This window comes from Peromyscus leucopus, unplaced genomic scaffold (genome assembly GCF_004664715.2).
Source record: "Peromyscus leucopus breed LL Stock unplaced genomic scaffold, UCI_PerLeu_2.1 scaffold_637, whole genome shotgun sequence".
NCBI lineage: Eukaryota > Metazoa > Chordata > Mammalia > Rodentia > Cricetidae > Peromyscus > Peromyscus leucopus.
The window spans coordinates 1-19870 of record NW_023505549.1 but is presented as its reverse complement, the minus strand read 5'-3'; the positions used below and the strand labels follow the sequence as shown (position 1 = coordinate 19870).

The window sequence follows — 19870 nt, the reverse complement described above, 5'->3', positions numbered from 1 at the left end:
TACATGGAACATGGGCTTGAGATTCCTCGGGGCCAGCTGGAGTCTGTGTTTTCCTGGTTTTACACATCCCTCTTGGGTTCCTCTGCTTCTCCTCAAGACTGAATGCTAATTCTTGAGTCATCTGCTTTCTGACTGCATCCTGGGGTGGGAAGAGCCCAGCCTCGACTTTGGAGCCATATCCCTTCCTCTGGGGATTGTCACCTCGTCCAAAACCTAGTGTCCCTTCGGAGTCCATTGGCTGTTCTTTCTGGCCTCAGCCTGTGTTTTCTTCTGAAAGGACTTTTGAATTAGGTTTTCTGTTTTCAAAATATTTGATAAGTATTTTTTTTTTAATTGCAGCCATATGTAACTTGCCTTGTGAACATCTGCTCTCCCCCGAGATAATCACCATTGACAAAGGACTCTGGGCCCTGCCGGTTGTTTTCAGTACATGCATTTGGGGTACATTTAGTTTTTTACTCAAATGGACTTGAGGATACATATGTTTCTGAAATGCCCCGTGACTTTTTAGATTTTCCATGTTTTTATATAAATATGCACTTCTTTCTGCCACACTTGAATTTCTGATATCTTGTTCCATTAGAAATCAGAAATCGCTCTGTTCCCTGACCTTGAATTTCTGGGTATCGGTTCTGTTGTTAGTTGAAACATCTGTTTGGTTCTTTTATTTTTCATATGACTTTGAGAGAAATTCTAGGAACCCTGTTCTGTATCTCCTTTGGTGAGAGGTCCTTAACTTCAGCTTCAAAGGGTCTGTGGCAAGAGAGAAAACAGTATCTCCTAAAGAAAAAGTGAGGCACCCATGTTAAAAGTTAGCGTATACAATATTGGAAAGATCAGTTGACTTTCACAGGAGGGTCCCCTGACCCTGCGATATTGTGGATGTGTTTGTATGTACATCTTCTCAGGACCCAGAAAAACAAATCAAGAGAGTACAGGCTTAGTACTTACTGTCTACTCCATCTGGCTGGAGTGATGATCTCTGAATATAAAATCAATGACAAATTTCCTCCTGGTTTTCTTTTTGTTCCTTGGTTCCTTAGCAGCCACCCAAGTTTCTTCTAGCCGGGGCAGCCTTTCCTGGTTCAGTTAAAGTCACTGGCACCATCCCCAGGAAGATGGAATCTTCAACAAAGATGCAAATGTCTACTCTTATTTCTTCCAGGCACCTTTTTGCTCCAGCCTACACAGAAACCTGCTACACGGCAAGTGGCAGCCCTCAAACCACCCCGCTGAAGTCTGAGGTGAGCCGGCAGACACATGTCCCTCGTCAGCTCTTGACTGGGTGCTGCTCTTCAGGGTGGGGGAGATAAGTGATCGAGGTGACCTATTTTCTGAAGGGCTTGTTTCCTCTGACTGAAGACCTAGGGCACAAACAGAGGCTAAGCCTATTGTCTCCTAGCTGTTCCCTGTGTTGTTGGCAAAAAAAATAATGACGCAAACAGATGGCATGTTTGAGGGTAATTGCCTTGATTAAAATCCATGTAAATCATTACGAAGTACACATATTATTGGGCCTATGTTAACTAATCATATATTAAGGATCTTTAAAAGGAATAATTTACTCATTGTCCTGTCATCTCTCCCAATTAGATTCTGATTAATCTTTTTAAAAAATGTAAAGTCTATAGAGTTTTCATCACTGTGCATACAAATTTATATTAACATCATACCATTTTAATGCAATCGTAAACCATTAAGGTTTTTTTGAGATGGGGTCTATTTAGACCAGGCTGTCTTCAAACTCATAGATCTCTTCCCCTCTCTACCTCCTTAGTGCTAGGATTAAAGGCATGTCCCACCATACCCTGCTGTATTGAGCCTTTTAAAATTTTGCTGTTGTCTCCATACTGGACATTTCCTCTTCAGAGTTGTTTTTAGTAGGAAAGTTTTACACATCATCAAAGAGTCATCATTTTGAAAATGGTTTACATCTTAATTTATTTCACCATACCCTACTGGTAGATATTTAAGACAGTAAATTCTACCTGCCGTATGATTTGTTGGCTTTCCATGGTGATTTCTGTTAGAATTCATAGGCCCAGAGCAGTGGATCTCAAGAAGGAGTGATTCTTTCCCCCCTGGCATTGTACACTTACAAATGCTTGCTGATTGCTGGATGTTGTTAGCATCTCATGGACAGAGGACCGAGAAGCTGGAAGCACCCCATTGGACACAGAGCAGAGCCTCATAGTAGATTTATCCAGCCATAGTCCAACCAGTAGTGCCTCAGTGGGGAAGCCCTGGACCAGACAGACGAGGCTTCTGAACCTGGCCTCATGAGATGTGATGGTCAGGGGAAGAGCATGAACTACATGGACCTTTTGTGTTTGAGGCTTCTGAGGCAAGAGATCTGATGTCTGACATGGAGGAGAACAGGAGAAGTTCCTCTGCTCAGGATTCCTCTAACAGTATCTGTGGAAATAGATGCCCATGTAGCTCGTTCCTCAAATATCTCTGCCGCTGTGCAGATGTCTGACAAGATAGCTACTATCAGTTACTAGCAGGTTAGCTTAGTTTATCAGGCTCCCTGGAATGGAGAAAGGATGGGTCCCTTGAGTTTGGACTCATCTAAGAGGCCTACAGTAGAGTAGCTGGATAGCTGGAGGGGATGCTCTGTTGGGCTGGATGTGAAGGTCAGTGGGACTTCTCCCAAGGGTTTCCCAGGTGGGAAAGAAGTTGGAAGTGTAGCCAATGATAGCAGCGGGCAGACTGGGCTGTATCAGGGAAACTGTCCCGTTGTGACCCACAGCTCCTCAAAGCCCCTTGGTTCAAACGTTTCCCTTCTTCAGACTTCTGTTCTCTGCTTCCAGGAATAGGGACCGGCAAAGGGTTGGGTAAGTGCCATGTGGAGAAAGCCCGTAGCCATGACCATTTCACAAAAACACCCTCGTCGGACTGAGTTCAGCCCCTCCCACTTCCATACCCACAACTCAAGAATGGGTCTCAGTGCATGAGTTTACTATGAGCTCATGCTTCCTGCTGTGAAAGCCCCCTGGGGTGGCCCCTCAGCCCCAGATGCTGCGGAATGCAATGACTTCATGGCTGATTTGACTTGCTCTTTGTGCTTTCTAGGCTGTGCACCAAGCAGAGATGTGTTAAGGGTCTTTCAGAGAAGAGCAGTGGGAGAGGATGTCCCCTGGTCTCCTGAATCCCCCTCCTTCCCGAAGGCCTTGCTGGCTAAAGCACATCCTTGCGGAACCATGGGCCAAGATCATTGTTTTCTTCCATCCACTACTCTTGGATTCTTGCAAAGTCCCCACCCAGACCCAGGGGGCTCCCAGTCAGCCTTCTCATTCGGAAACTAAGAAAGCAAGGAGAAACCGGAGTGGAATTAACCATAGCTGCTCTTGGCCTAAATGCTGAGGACTGTACTCTGCCTTCAAACTTATCAGGCATTCTGGGAATCTTATCAAGATTCATTAGCCAGCCCTGTAGGTTATAGCCCTAATCTAGGTCAGGTTACTGGGGGAACAGGTCTGGGGATGTGTTCCAACAGCAAGACTTACAGGGTTTGGGATCTGAAGCCAGGGCTGCGGTCTTGGCTTTCACTAGCTGTATGGCCTTAATCAACCCTTTGGACCATAATGAGTTCTTTTGTTTTTTTTCAATCTCAAAAATTGGTTGTGCTGGTAACTGACTCAGTGCTATGGAAGGGTAAGACAAGTCACTGATTTTTATGGGACTTTATAAATATCATTTCTAACCTTGTATTTTACAGCTGAGGGGATTAAGAAGTGGAAATTAACTTGGCTATGATTAAAAGTGGTGAGACCCAGACGAGAGCTTGTCCACTTGGTTGCTAGAGGGTAGAAGATCTTTGGAAAGAGAACCCAGCCGGGTGCCGAGTCTGCCTTGGTTGGCAATGGTAGAGGACTGGGTGCAGGGTCACGTTGTTGGGGCCCAGGGTTCCACTTCACTGTGTCACTAAGTCACCAAAGCTCTTTACATCTATCTGATCTTAGCCTAAAAGCTGAGGTCCCTTAAACCGATCTTTAGTTTCCCCCTTTTAAACTCGTGGGAATAATATCTGCTTCATAAAGCCATGCTCAGAGTTAAAATACAAATTTAGCCAATGTTGTCAAGTGGTAGGAGCCTGTTGGCTGTTAGTAAGAGTAAGGACAGGTACCCTGGTCACATGAGCTCATGCCCTCTGTAAATTATAGAGCACGTGACAGTTGTAGAAGATGCCATTGAAGAGCACACAGGGGATGTCTGTCCACACTGCAGCCGTCAGCCAGAGAGCCGAAGAGGTCTAATTCTTCATTAGCTACTTCTGGATCAAAGTTCATGATCCTTGTGAAGGAACCGGCATTTTGAAACAGGGTTTCACCTTCATTTCTGAATGCTTGACATTCACTCACTCCACTGTCCATGTGCCCTGCTTTCCTCCTGAAGGCCTGGCCCCCTCTCCCAGGGCGACCTGGCCATTTTTTTCTCATTGTCAGTGCGCTACACCTCGGGTTTGTGACCTCCCTATCTCCCTGTTGAGTTCCAAGGACCAGGTCCAGAACTTGATTGCTGACCATCTGCCTCCAGTTCCCCTGGCCCAGGGACAGATACAACATGACAGGCTGGCCTTTGAAAGCAGTGGGACCCTTGGCTGGAAGTCATACAGCACCTGCCTTCCTAGGTGCTGGGGGATGACAAACGGAAACCTAGCACAGTGGTTCTCCTTTGTGCTCACAGAGAGGCCAGAATCTGACTTGGTTAAGGTTCAGCCCACTTGGATGCCAAGGGGAGGCTGCTGCGGCCCCTCCTCCTGGCTGTGTGTCAATAGGAATGGATAGATGACCGGTGCTGCTGGCCAATGGATGAAAGGATACCTGTAATCCAGACAGGGAGCCCAAGATGAGTGTGGCTTGGCTTGTGCCTCCTGACACAGCTGTATGGCTCAGATGAACAGGATGTAGAATAGGAACAGTAAAGGTTGTGGGGTTGGGTCAGCCCTTTGTGTGGCCTTTTGAGTCCCCTGAGGCCATGTTTTATCTTTCGTGAAAGAATTCAATGAAAATCTGTCTATTAATGTTTGCTGTCTACCTCTGGGCTAGGGTGCAGCTCAGCTAGTTGGTTTGTATAGAGGACTCTCATGACCACTCCGAGGTCGGAGGCTAGAGGTGTGGAAGGCCAGAGAAGTCATTTATATTGCTGGCACATGTGGAAATCTGGATTTAAGGCTGGTTTGGCTGGGCCAAAATACTTCTGTTTAATTATGGGGCTCTATTCAGGACTGGAGGTGGGAGGAAAGTGAACCCAGACACAGGGGTTTGCCTTCTGGATCCCCCTCCCAAGGAAATAGCTGCAAACAGTGTATTCTGAAGATGAGGTCCTTAGGTTGTCTGTCATGCAGAAACAGCCTGGGAATTTGTGATTGCTGCTTAGTGTCAGGGTGCTGGGGAAGCCCTTTTAAGAAACTGACTGGGAGCTGGAGAGATAGCTCCTTGGATAAGAACATTGGCAGCCCTTCCAGAGGTCCTGAGTTCAATTCCCAGCAACCACATGGTGGCTCACAGCCATCTATAATGGGATCCGATGCCCTCTTCTGGCATGTAGGTTCTATATGTGGATATAGCACCATATATATAAAATAAATAAATCTTAAAAAAGAAAGAAAGAAACTGCCTTTACCAGTTTTACCTCTTTCTATTCTGGCCTCTTTGGGAAGAGTGTTTTTATCCCTGGTGTTTTTATACCATCTGTTTTGGGGAGCAGGACGGTTTGGCTAGCACATAGGCACATGGGCACTCTCAGAAGGACTCTTTTCTGGTTGCTATGGTTAGCCTAGTGGGCAAACACTCCTCTGGTACCACACACTCTTATTTGCAGCTGTGTGTCTTTGACTTTTGCATCAACTGTTTTTTGTCACTGGGATAAAACACCACAACTAGAAGCAACTTACAGAAGGAAGAGTTTATTTAGGTTTAAGGTCCCAGAGGGTTGGTCCCTAATGGGGGGAGGGGCATGGCAGCAGGCCGCCAGAGCGGGAGGCTGAGAGATCACATCTTCAGCTGCAAACACAAAGCAAAGAGAGGTGGGTGGGGCTATGAAATCTCAAATCTTGTCCTCCATCAAGGCTGTACTACCTACCCAAGTAGCATTACCACGTGTTCAAATACTTGAGCTGGGATGGGGGTGGGGGCGCACTTCTCATTCAAACCATCGAAGCTTCCTAATTATTGATGACTAGCTTTCACAAGACTATAAACCCCAGGGGCTGGAACTGTGTGCCCATTTTCTTCCTGCGTCACTGAAGCCTTGCCCAGGGCCTGCATATGGTAGTTCTTGGTGTTTATAAAGGTGGAGAGCTCTAGCTGGGTTTGGGGACCCGATGTCCATGAGGCATCATGACCAGAGAACAGCATCAGGCTTCATGGAGCTAGGTACCGAGGAAGGAGGGTCCAGGTGTGGAGGGGTTCAGGGAAACATCTTGAGCTGTGTTCGTATCTTGATGCTGCCCTAACAAAGTACTGTGAACCTGGAGGTTAAAATAAGAGAAATGGATTCTCTCTCCCTTTTGGAGGCTAATGGTCCCAAACCAAGTTGTTGGAAGGGCTGTGCTCTCTGTCAGGCCTCCAGGGAAGAGTCCTCCCTTCGTTCTTCTGATTCCTTAGTGCTCCTTGGCCTCTGTTCCATCACTCAGTCCCTGCCTCTGTCTTTAGGTGGCTTCTCCCCTTCTATCTCTTATCTCCTTTTATCCAGGAAGTAGATGAGGCATTAGGTTTATGACCTGCTCCAATCCACTGTGGCCGTATCTTAATTTAATGACATGATCCAAACCCTATTTACAAATGAAGTCATATTCCGAGCTTCTGGGTGGGCATAAGCATCTTAGGAGGACACTATTCAACCCATGACAGCGAGTGACCGTGGCAACATCAACAAGAAACTGGCTCTTCCGGAAGACTCTTTCCTGAGGCTGACATGTCCGATCTGACACTGGGCTCTCCAACCTGGCAGGAGTGTCTTCGGCAAATCTTTTTTGCTCCTGTGATCCTTGACGTCTTTGTCTCTTCAGTAGGACTGGTGACATCTGCCTGCCCTATCTCTTGCGTTACTGTAAGAACCAAGCAGAGAGGTAGCTTGGAAGCTTTTTTGCAGGTTATAAGATGCTGCAAGCCGGGCGGTGGTGGCGCACGCCTTTAATCCCAGCACTCAGGAGGCAGAGGCAGGCGGATCTCTGTGAGTTCGAGGCCAGCCTGGTCTACCAAGTGAGTTCCAGGAAAGGTGCAAAGCTACACAGAGAAACCCTGTCTTGAAAAAACCAAAAAAAAAAAAAAAAAGATGCTGCAAGGTCGGGCTTAGTAAGGCACTAACCCATCACCTGTCACTCATGAGACATTAACATGGTCATGTTTCTCGGTGCCATTTGACATGAGCGCTTTCTGTTTGCCAGGATCATTGCTTTTACCACGGGACTGTGAGGGGAGCCGAAGAGTCCAGCGTCACGCTCAGCACCTGCCGGGGAATTAGGTAAGAGACCTGAAGCTGCTGGGGATGACTGGTCCGATCCTCAGGAAGATGTGCAGGGTCAACCCGAAGCAAGGGCCTTGGACAGGAGGCCACTGGGCATGTGTCTGTACTCTGACAGGGGCCAAGCTTGTGAGATGCCAGGGAAGTCCCAGATAATCCACACAGCACTGGTTTTGGGTTTATCTTTCATGATTAATTTGATATGCTAAGATCTGAGTTCTATTATTTAGGAATGGTAAGGCTAACAAATCCAGACTGGAACCATGACTGGAAGCTTAGCATCAATGGAGAGCTGTCTGCCAGATGTGAGTGGCAGGCAGTAAGTCACAGTAAAAAGAGGGTGCTGATCTATGAGGGGCAGTGTGGGAAAGCACAGGGAGGTGAAGAGACAGGAAGCTGTGGCATGTGGATTAGTTCAGGGAAGGAGTGGATGAGCTTGATGAATGTTGTACCCATTTCTTGAGACCCCCAGAGACCACCAAGGAGCCAGTTTCCAATGCAAGCACATAAGGGTCCTTTTATTGTCAGGTTCGAACCTGGGCCACCGCATGGCAGATGGAGGGAAATGCGGCAGTGGTGGAGGTCCCAGGGGCAGAGAGTTTTTATAGGGAAAAACCGCAAGCTGGGAATTACATGCTTTGGCAACTTGGGATTGGGTAGAAGGGATATGGGGCAAGGTGATTTTTTGAAACTACTGGTCTAGACTTTTGGCACGAAACCACATTTGAAACCATTCGGTTGGACTTCTTGGCAGTGGACCACAACTTGCTGAGCAGGATTATCTGGGCTGCTCAGCAGGATTATCTAGATATCTTCAAGGGCCATAAACCACAGACAGAACGTCTGCAGGAGCATATTGCCCTGTATCTGTTCAAGTTGTCATGGCACATTCCTGAGGTCCTTCCTAGAACTGAGTACAGCAGGTGGTCTAAGATGGTGGCCCTTCCCTAAGATGGAGCCTGTATTGCCTTCACATGAGGAGTGGCAAGTACGAATAAGTTCAGTAAACTCTGAGACATGGAGTCCATGAAGTTGTGTGGTACCCATCCCCATGGGTAGGTGGGTAGTGTTCCAGAGGGTGAGAAACCAAGACAGTTGGTAGCTGGACCTTGAGCTATTAGTTGGCTTGTACTGAAAGGCATTATAGCCGGCAAAATGTCTCTCTAGTGGTTGGGTAACCATGAGGGGGCAGTCCGTCCAGGGTCAGTGAGATCCCAGAAATGAAAGCAAGGGGAGATAGGAGACAAGTGACATGTCAGAAGACCCCAAACTGGTTTTCAGCGTTCCTCCCACATCTTCACTCTGTGATAGAAGGACTTTCAGGTTGTGTAGCAGGAAGTGGGAAGTTAAGGAAGAGAGATGTAGCGAGAAAGGAGAGGATAACTTCTGAGACAGAAAATCAACTGAAAAGTTCCAACTAGATGATGCTTGGAAAAAGGGTGGGTGGCCCTTCTGTCCCTAAACCAAACTATCCGGGTTCGAACCAGGAGCAGCACAAGTCTGGTGGAAGGCTGGAGAAGGCATCAGATCCTATAGAAGCAGAGTTACAGATGGTTGTGAGCCACCATGCGGATGCTGGGAACCAAACCTGGGTCTTCGGCCAGTGCAACAAGCGCACCTAACTGCCGAGCCATCCCTATAGCCCCCTGCCGTACCTTTATTTACGTATTTGAAAACTCTGGGCTCTTATCTCCACAAACTGTGCATGGTGCCTGAACTCAGGGTGCTGACTGACTGACTCCAGGAATAACAGCAAGATCTTGGTTGGCGGTTGCCAACTGTATGCTAGGGACAAGACTGCTAATGTTAAGGTACCCACTCAGTGTTATCAAAGGCAGAATACAGCTCCACTATTAGCTCTGATGAGCTTGTAGGAGGTGGTTTCTTTCCCTTTTCTGATTCAGTGTCTGCTTCTGTCATTTACTAATGTATGCCCATGTCCCACACTGGTGGATAGCAAGCTTTCTCATTTCTGTATCCTCATCTTAACTGAGGCACTGATGATAGGTAGGGTAGAGACTGTTTCCTTAGCTCTGCAGCACTTTACCAGCATATAAGATTTGCTCCAAGACTTAGCTAGCTTATCCCCGCCCCCCAAATATAACCAAGATCCCTTCTGACTGCAGGTCTCCTGTCTGTTTATGAGTTGGTTCACATCCCTGAAAGGTTTGTGTGGTGAGTTGCCTGAGGGAATTAGGCAGGAAATCGGTTTTGGCTGGAAGGTGATTAACAGTGGTCTCATATCCTCCACTCAAGTGGCCTCCTCCAGCCAAGCCAACTGGCTGGTGTTTATAGGTTCAGCCACCACCACCTGCAGGCAGCAGCAAGTAAACAACGGCTGTCCCAGGACGGAGAAAAGGAAAAAGCAGGTGTGACCTGCTTTTCTCTGCCTCTTTGTGTGTGTGTGTGTGTGTGTGTGTGTGTCCCTTCTGGGTCTGGAGCAGTGGGAACACTCTTGGCTTGGCCTCTTGTGAATCATTCCTGTAGTCAGGCTGATGGGGACGCTCACCAAGCTGCCCATGTGTTTCTGTTTTGCATGCTTCCATCTGGTGGGGTCCCACATGCCTTTCTTTCCCAGCCCTCTCCTCCCGCCACATGCTAAGAAAAAACGAGGTCATGGCCAGGCTGAATTAAGAGCTGGAGACTTGCAAGCCGGCCACACTGGGTCCCCGGAGCAGAGAGTGGATTGGCAGCGGTGTTCAAACCCAAATAGCTTCCCAGGGCCCCAGAAGCCTGATATTTCCATAGAAAGTCTCCATAGCAACCATTCATCTCTCCCGGTCATGTACTCCTGTGCTTGGAGAAAACGGATAGGATATATGCAAGGCAGGCTCTTCAGGCTGAAAATGAAAGGGGTCAGTAGACCCTCCAGAGCAGCGTTCTCAACCTTCCTCATGCTGCGACCCTCTAATGCAGTTCCTCCTGTTGTGATGACTCCCAACCACAAAGTTATTTTCATTGCTACTACTGCATAACTGTAATTTTGTTACTGTTATGAATCATAATGTAAATATCTGATGCACAGGATATTGATATGGGACTCCTGTGGAAGGGTCACTCGACACCGCCAAAGGGTTTGCGACCCACAGGTTGAGAACCACTGCTCTAGATGGTTACTAGGGCCTTGTCTCTCCAAAGTACTCTGTAGGTCAGTTTATCATCAAAGAAACAATACCCGATCACAGTGAAATAAATCCAAATGTTAAAAAACATGTAAGGGTACAAGGAGACACAGTGCTCTTTCTCACCCCATCTCCCCAGATTTTACCTCATTCCCAGAGGCAGCCATAATTTACCAGTTTCTTATGAACTCATGGAAATACTCCTGGCAAAAGGAACCCTGCTATATAATATGATGTTTTATAACTTGCTTGGGGCCCAACCCTTGGGAATTGGGTCATTGGTGGCTGTGGATCTCATCAAAGACACAGCAAGCCATTTGTGTTAGTCAGCCAGCTCATGGCTAAATGCTTCAAGTAAACAACTCACACAGGGGAGATTTACTTGGAAGATTTGCTTTGGCTCAAGGTTGCAGAGGGCTCAGCCCTTCCCTGCTGCCTCTGTCGATCTGGAGTCCACAGTAAGACAGAACATTCTTAGTCAGGGTGACGGGAGTCCAAAGAACTTCTTCCCAGGGATCTTCTTCCTCCAGCCAGGCCTCCTCCAAATAGCATCCCCAACTGGGATCACTATTTCAATGAGGATGTCAGGAGTCCATACACGCTAGCCTGCCTTACACTAAGAACCTGTCTTGTAAATATTACCACAATGTCCTGCATGCATAGATACGTCTTCACATCTAACCAACAGACTAAACGTAAGGTCTGATGATCATTTATGGAACATTTTAGCCAGTACTAGGCTGTGATGTCCTTGACTAAACCTGTATGTGTGTCCCATCCATTGCTGGTGAGGTGTTTTTGTTTGGTTGTTTTTAATTTTTAAGACAATACTTACTGAAAACTGTCACTATGCAGTCAATACAGTTTTAGAGTTAAACATCCAAACCATATTAGGAGTGAAAGCTAAAAACTACTGAAACTTCTGTCCTTTTCTATCCTTCCACCCAAATCCATTGCTCATTTGAGTCACTGTTGGGGTACACATTGAGATATATTGCTTATTATGTACAAATGAGATCATCCCATGCATACCATTCAGTTTTGTGATGTGTTTCCAACTTAGTACTAAGTCATAGGTGCACACTGATCTGTCAAATTACTTTAATGGGTCCTTAAACTCTTATGTACCAAAGTCTGGCGAATTGAATTATAGAGACAGTCTCTCAACAATAAGCAATAAATAATCCTCACAGATCCGCTTGATTGGATGATCATTCTGTCACAGCGGTACTCTCATCCAAAATCTGGGGCTCTCACAGCAATTCTGCTTTGACAGGTTTGGCTGGCTCCTGGGCTCCCATCCTGTGCTCCAGGGAGACAGTCTGAGATTGGGGACTGGAGAATATGTCCAAATGTGTGCACCTTGGACTGGAATGAGTTTAGAAGTGCCATTCTAGGACCCTGAGTTCATGCTGTGACTCTACACTTCCTGGTGGCGTGACTCTACACTTCCTGGTGGTGTGATCCTACACTTCCTGGTGGTGTGATCCTACACTTCCTGGTGGTGTGATCTTACACTTCCTGGTGATCGATCCTATACTTCCTGGTGGTGTGATCCTACACTTCCTGGTGGTGTGATCCCCGTACCTCTGTCTCCACTGTTACTTTTGCCCTTGTCTTCTCCTTGGCCAGACTGGCCCTTCCCCTGGGCGTCACTCTGTCCTATAGATAGCTACGTGCTTGGGAAGGGTGTGGATAGTAGGGTTGGTAAGGTGTGCCTTCCAGAACTATGACTCTGCAAAGTGAGCAGTTTAGAATCTGCCTCAGGCTTTACATCAACTCATTCAGTGACTGTGGAGCAAGTTCCCCACCCACCCTTGGATTTCTTCTCATCTAAAACCGGAGTAGACTAGATCATAAAAGTACCCTTTAGCTGAGGAAGCCCTTGGCTCCAGGAAGAAGGAGCAGAGTCTTGGGAGGTGGGGCAGGAGGAAGTCCTCCTCTGAGAGCTATACCTTTCTGCTGCAGGCTTGATGATAAACTCCACCTGTCAGGTCCTGTGTGGAATAAGCCTTTCGATGGATGGCAGGACCCTTACACTGTGACAAGTTTAGATTCTAAAGGCAGCCCATTCCTGGTCTAGAAGCTGGCGACTAGGGCGGCGGGGGTGGGGGTGGGGGTGGGGGTTGGGGGGGGATTGCTCGGTAAAGTACTTGTCATGTAAGCCTGAAGATCTGAGTTCGGGTCCCAGGATCCACTTTATATGAAAGCTGAGCATGATGATGCACACCTGTAATCCCAGTGTTGGAGAGACAGAGACAAGAGGATCTTTGGGCTTGTTGGCCAGCTAGCCTAGCTTAATGGGTAGCACCAGCCCATTGAGAGACATTGTCTTAAAACACCAAGATAGACAACAGAGGAACAATACCCAAGGTTGTCCTCTAAGACATATGCTCCCCACATGCACACACACCTGCCAACTAGTGCAGTCCTTTATAAATGACTTAATTATTGTTGCATATGTATAAGGATATGTGTGTGTGTGTGTGTGTGTGTGTGTGTGTGTGTGTGTGTGTGTGAGTATGATTGTGGGGGAAGTGCTTATGTCGAGGTCAGAGGATAACTTTATGAAGTCTTTTCTCTCCTTTGAATTTAACATGGGTTCCAAAGAGGATCGAACCCAGGTTTGTGTAGCGAGAGCCTTTACCTGCCTTGTTATTTCACTGGCCCCAGCTGGTGCGGATACACTCCTGAAGTCTCGGTTTTCTGCCCTGTAGGATGGGAGCGGTGATATTGATGTCATTGGTGGGTACATTGGGTGATTAGTCCCATCTCCTTGACAGCAAGATCTTTGGTTGACTCATGCTGTATCCCCAGGGGCTAGAACAGTGCTGACCCATGGCAGGTGCGCTGTGCAGACATCCTAAGTGGCTCCCCAACAAAATGCTTTGTATCTCATGTGTACAGCATGCTTCCATGACTGCTGACTTTCTGGAGCATGGTCCCTGGTTGTCAGTGAACACTGCCTTGGTCCCAGCAGGAACTCAGGACCATGCGCCTTTCTTTTCTCTGTGCTGCCTTGGAAGTTCCCTGTGACCCATTAGTGTGGGTGCAGGTTGGGAGAGTGGTGGGGAGAAGGAACATGGAGCTACTACCTCTTAGGGTCTCTCCCTGTGTAGGGACGATGGATGTGCAGCTGTGTGTCTAATGGACAGCTTCCCCTGGAATGGCTCTTCTCTCACGTCTTGAAGGATGTATTTGAGTGAGGCCCTCAGTCACTTGTGGGTTAAGCATGAATTTCTTGCTTCCTGGCTGACTGGCCCGCCTGGGTTCCTCTATCTTATGATTTATTTTTCTCATTCTCTTAATGACGAGGAATAGGTTGGAGAGTAGCATCCTGGCCCTCTGCCTCCCGGGTTCCTTGTCTCCACTTCTGATCTTGGCCTCTGCCAGAGCTAACATTTAGCAAATTGAATCAGCCGAGGCTCTCAGGTTGAATGATGATGGGTGAGTGGGGTGGGGGGAGGCATCTAGGTGACTTGTGGCTTGGTGGCAAGGGAGAGTCCACAGAACCTCATTCTCAGAAAGTCCCCATCGACAAAGTGGTTGGGGGCCACTGTGAAGTGCTAGGCTTGTGGCACCTCTTTTCCATCTCTAAGTAATCCTACAGGAGCTGGTCCGTGGGACTGGGGTGAGCCTCCAAGGGCTATAGTGGGTGGAGGGGACAGGAAGGGGCCACTGAATCCTGTTGCTGGAAGGGATAAGCTCAGTGGTTGTCCCACGCTCGAGATTTTCAGACTGCCCACTTCTTGAGACAATTGCTCAAGCACCATGGAAACACAGGCAAGAGCATGAGCTCCTGACGGAAGCTCCTGAGTGTCACCCAGCATTGCCCGGGGGACTAAGTGCAGACACTTGGGCCTGGTGATCCTGAGTCTCTTGGGATAGCCTGGGTACCTTTTGTAGATTAGTGGATAGGTGGGAAGCTCTGGTCCTGGGTTCTCTGAGCACAGGCGGAGAGCTTACCAGTGGAGGCAGATGCACAGAGCCCAAGGGGACAGAGACTGTGTCCCGGAAATCCTTGGCCCCAGGTGAAAGCTTCCTTTCTAATTTCCCCGAGTCTCGGTTTCCTCGTTGATAAAGTGACACGGAATGAACAGAGAGTGCCATCCGCATTCGGTGTGGCACGGGGCTAGTTAGCTCACAGCAAACAGTGTCTGAGGATGAGGAAGGACAGACAGAGGCCTCTGGTCATCTCTCCCAGAGAGCTGATGGGCCTAGTTTCCTTCTGCCTGCCTCACACTTCAGAGGGGGGTCCTTGGCACCATTACCTATAGCCACATGCACGTGGGGCACGTCTTTCTGAACCATTCTCCAGGGCTCTTCTGAATGGCAGTAAAAGGTCAGGGTGAAGGTCATGGGATGTAGAGCCAGAACCCTGAAGTTCACCCCTGTTTTAACTCTTTACTACTTGTGTGAATTTGGGTGGCTCAGTTAATCTTCAACGCAAGTTTTTCCTTTTGTACCATGGGAAAAAATATTTGTAAGGGTCAGAGAAGTTGGTATGAGAAATAAAATGCTTATCAGCTTGGTGCCTGGTCCATAGAAAATCTCAGTTATGGCCACTATGATGGTTATTATCTACCCTGCTGCCAAGTTCCTATTGACCTCTGACCTGTTTGGCCAAGGGCTTGTTCCTATCACAGCAAGTCAACTCTACACCTCGTGGCTCTGTGTTGAGGCTTTCACAGATTCCTGTGGGTAACTTTCCGCTCACTGGGTGTGTAATATTGGTGCACACAGGCTCACCAATTGGTTTGTGGTCTGCCGCCTTTTGTGGCCAACATTGTAGCCATTTAGAGGAAGCTGAGATGATGGGAGAGGCCCTGAACAGCTGGGATGAGAAGATAGCTTGGGAACAGGATACCCATGGTGCCCTGGTCTCTGCCCTTTCCTGTGCAGAGTTAGGGAAGTGGATGTGAGCCTTGCTCGTTGCCCTCCACCCTAGCTGTTAAGGGAACGCCTTAGGTGTCTCACCATAGGCCAGGTGGCCACTGCTGTGTCAGCCAGAAGGCAGCCAGGAAGTTGAGGTCAGCAAGAGATGGGATCAGGGAAGGTCTACTACCCACCACAGTCTGTGATATCTTTCCTGAGAGTGTCATGGCCTCTTACTAAAGGACAAAACCTGGATAGTCATCCATGCATCCCAAGAGGACAGCTGTGGGCAGATGTTGAGAAGCTCTGCCACTCATGTGCCAGAGGCTGAGCTGAGGATGCCTTTGGTTTGGAGTGCTCAAAGGGATGAGAGCCTAGGTGACATGCTGCCTATGTCCTGTGGAGTCAGTCCTGGGCTCACCCTCCCAGAGTCAGGAACCCACGGCCTGCCTGGCTGTCTTGCTTATCTCTCTATTTGGAGAGTGGGTCCAAAGGACATAGCACATTTACCCTTGACCACGGTTGATGATGCCAGCAACCCTCTTCAGAAGTGTGACTAGTCACGACTCGATTGGCCTGACTGTAGCAGGATACTCGTTCCCTAGGAGATAAGATGACAGGAGGCATTTGGGCCCCTTCCATCTCTAGACAGTTTCCTGAGAGATAACTAACCATGTGACACACAGTTCCATCCCTAGACAGTTTCCTGAGAGATTACTAACCATGTGACACACAGTTCCATCTTTAGATATGGTTTACTGAGAGATAACTAACCATGTGACACACAGTTCCATCCTTAGACATGGTTTACTGAGAGATAACTAACCATGTGACACACAGTTTGCAGACCACTGCCCGTTTTTCATTCCCACATCACAGTGGAAGATTGGCACGTCATAGATCTCAATAGAAGAGATAATGGAGCTGCCTATGGGCATCTCCCTACCTCCGTTGATCGTTGTGAAGCCCTGGGCAGGAAGTGCTCACTGGATGTAGACATCCCCGAGGCTTCGTTAGTGCAGCAGTATCAGCAGCTGCATCTAATCCATGGGTGTCTGCCAGAGCGATGACAGGTCATGAGTCACAGTGACTACTCCCTGCTCACTCTGTTCTTCAGCAGGGCAGGCATCTTGATTTGTTCATGTCTCCATCCTTAACAACCATCATGGTGCCAGATGCATAGCTAGAATGGCTGTCTTTCTACCAACCATGAATACTGTTTCTCCAGGCTCGTGCATTCCACTTCTGTAGATTCAACCAACTGTTGAATCAATCAAATAGTTTTGAAAAAAATTGTTTTCTTGAACACATATATTTTTCTTGTCATTATTCTCTGGACAATATGACAGATGTAACAATTTTTTACATTTTAAAAAATTTATTTATTCAATGTATGTGTGTGTGTGTGCCTAAGTATATATATTGCACCATGTGTGTGTAGGGCCTGTAGAAGCCAAGAGAGAAAACCATATTCCTTGCAGCTGGAGTAATAGGCAATTTGTGAGCTGTCTGTCATGGGTGCTGGGATCAAACCCAGATTTTTCTAAAAGACACACAAGTGCTCTTAACTGCTGAACCATCTTTCCAGCCTCAGCATTTATGTTTTATTTGGTATTATAAATAATCTAGAGGTGATACAAAATATAAAATATACAGGAAGACAGGAATAGCTTATATACTGATAGCACACCATTTTATGTTCAGTCTGGAATGTCTGTGATTTTTGTTTCCTTGAGAGTCTGGACTCAATTCCCTGTGGATACCAACAGCAAGAATTGTATGTGTTTAGATGCTATCTAGAACACGGTGAAATCTCAGTGAGTGAAGAAATTAAATAACCCAGCACATATCTTTGAGTTCAGAACTGGGTGCAAGATTGTCACATAAGCCTAGTTATGGGTATCACTGCAACAGATAGCTGCCTCGTTAGCATGGGACAGTTGGGATGGGTAGGAATGCCGTAAAGTACCACCTGGCTTCCAGGCACAAGGAGATGTGTCTTCATTTAATCACTTAAGATCCCTGATGAGTTAGTACATTATCATTAGTACATATATTAATTTAGGAATGAGGAAATGAAGGCTCAGAGTGACACGATATTTCTTGGGGAGTATGTGACTGTTGAATGTTAGCACTAACTCTAGAGCCTGGGTGATCTCAACTGCAGGCTAGTATGCTTTCTCTGATCACTGTGCTCCGTTTTCTGGGTCTGTGAAGTTTTGACCTATGGTTGTCATGCTTGATTTGGAGGCCTTTAGGAGTCCCAGTCTAAGGCCCCATAGTGGGTTCAGTGAGGTGCAAGTGCTCAGAGATTTCGTATCCCATTTCACACGTGGTGTATTTCTCTTTAGCGATTCTGAGCTTGCATCAGGCCTTCACAGAGGGGCTCATGGCCCACTTTAAAGTGAAGAACCATCGAGCGTATGGACCTATGCAATGGACTTTCCCAGACTTGTAAGCACTGACCAGAGAGTCCATTTCTCTTATCCACAGAGGACTGATTATCGTGAGAAGTAACCTCAGCTACATCATCGAGCCTGTCCCCGACAGCGACAGCCAACACCGTATTTACAGATCTGAACATCTCAAGCTGCCCCCGGGGAACTGTGGGTTCGAGCACTCCAAGCCCACCGCTAAGGATTGGGCCCTTCAGTTTACACAGCAAACCAAAAAGCAACCTCGCAGAGTGAGTTTTTAGGTTCCCAGTGGAGTGGGCAGACTAATGTGAGTTTGTCCCCCCTGGGCACCCTTACTTTCATTCTAGAAGTACTTATAACTTGAGGGAGAGAATTGGTAAGAAAGAGGAAAAACCCCCCCCCCCCACTTCTTTCTTTCTTGGAATTGTTGAATGAGACACCATCATAAGAGAACCACTGTATTTGGAATGCTCTGAGATGCTGATTTCTGAAACTGTATGAGGTTAAAAAAATGTCCACTTCCCCTCTTGGAATACCTCGTCCAATGTACAAAATGTTTTTTGTTCACACTGAAAACAGAGGTCTGTGGTCTCAAGGTTATTTGGGAACTAAACTGTCGACATGTTCCCTTGTGGGTTGTTGGCCTCAATTCTGCCTCTATTAGCCAGTTTGGCTTCTTGGTTTTTGAGAAAAAAAGAGATTAGATCCCATGGCTCAGAAAGGCCTCCAGCAATAACCAGTTGTAGATGGAGGTGGTGGGCTGCAGCCAGCTCCGTCCCTAACACCTAAATTTAAGAAGTAGGGTCACAGCTTGTTAACCATCACGGTCGCTCAGCAGATTTTTTAGAATAAGCTGGAGCAAATTGTTTCTGCCGCACTGATCTGCTCTGTCTCTTCCCTAGATGAAACGGGAAGATTTACAGTCTATGAAGTACGTGGAGCTTTACCTGGTGGCTGATTACTCAGAGGTAAGGGGTCAGTGACAGATTTCAGCAGAAAAACTTCTCTCTTGAGAGCGTCCATTCAGCCTCTGGCTACTTTGGGGAGATGTGGACACATTCATCTTTTAGTTTATCGTGTAAATTTGACCTTAAATCCAGCCCAGGGCTATTTTAGCCATTTTAAACAGGAAAAAAGAAAACAACAACAACAATCAAAAGCCAAGGAAAGCTCTTAGTGTGGACACATAAGCACCGGCGTTACTTAGATGGGGGTCTCACAGTCCTATGGTTCTGATATTTGTTCTTAGACGGTCTGTAGTCCTTTTGAGAATCTTTCAGACTTCTGTCTTACAGAGGTAGCAAGTGTTTTCAGCGTCTGATCAGATGGCATTTTCTCATATGTATCTATTTTTATATCCATGTTGGTGTTCCCCAAATGTCCCCAGAGCAGCAGCATATGTGGCATCTGGGAACTGTGAAAAATGCAGATCTCTGAGCCTCACTCCAGATCTCTTAAACCCCAAATTGTCAGGGTGGGGTCCCACAATCCATGTCTTACTAAGACATCGGGGTAGTTTTAATGCATCGCAGGTGGTCTTGGGAACCAATAGCCTAATGGGCAGGGTAGCCCCTTAATTCATATTCCTCACATTGGATAGGACCTAAGATCTCACAAACACCCATCCACCTGGCTCAATCATTTGTTTTACTTTCATGGGTTATTTCCTGATTTTTCTAGGTTGTGCCAGCAGAGTGCTTGGCATCGGGCTGCAGCCCCGAGCCAGAGCTGCTCCTTATTCTGGAGTTCACAGCAGAAGCCCCAAACCCTTGTCACTCTGGAGCATGGCAGCTGCTGAAATGGTCCCTTGGCGATGCTTAGAATGCACACAGAGGATCTGATGTGGCTGGGGGACTCGGGAAAGCCTCTCTGAGGTGGTGATGGTGCAGGTGGCAGCTTGCATATAAAGCTTCAGTGGAGAATTATCCCGGAGTCACAGGAGTCCTGCCTTCTTCCACAGCTGACCTGGCGCACTCACCACACACA

General features: G+C 47.3%; 1 protein-coding gene across 1 annotated transcript; it reads left to right on the top strand.

Annotated features, from left to right (window-relative positions):
- Positions 1–987: 987 nt before the first annotated feature.
- Positions 988–19816, top strand: LOC119087259 (disintegrin and metalloproteinase domain-containing protein 19-like). The gene is made up of 5 exons (XM_037201980.1): positions 988–1244; positions 7394–7470; positions 17961–18153; positions 18787–18852; positions 19565–19816. The coding sequence occupies exons 1-5, from the start codon at positions 1119–1121 to the stop codon at positions 19703–19705; spliced, it is 603 nt and encodes a 200-aa protein (XP_037057875.1). The 5' UTR covers positions 988–1118; the 3' UTR covers positions 19706–19816.
- The last annotated feature ends 54 nt before the right edge of the window (positions 19817–19870 follow it).

Coding starts and splice junctions, on each gene's coding strand:
- LOC119087259 (XM_037201980.1), top strand. CDS start 1,119: ATGGAATCTTCAACAAAGATGCAAATGTCTACTCTTATTTCTTCCAGG. Junction 18,154..18,786: donor CCAAAAAGCAACCTCGCAGA/GTGAGTTTTTAG, acceptor TCTCTTCCCTAG/ATGAAACGGGAAGATTTACA. Junction 18,853..19,564: donor TGGTGGCTGATTACTCAGAG/GTAAGGGGTCAG, acceptor TGATTTTTCTAG/GTTGTGCCAGCAGAGTGCTT.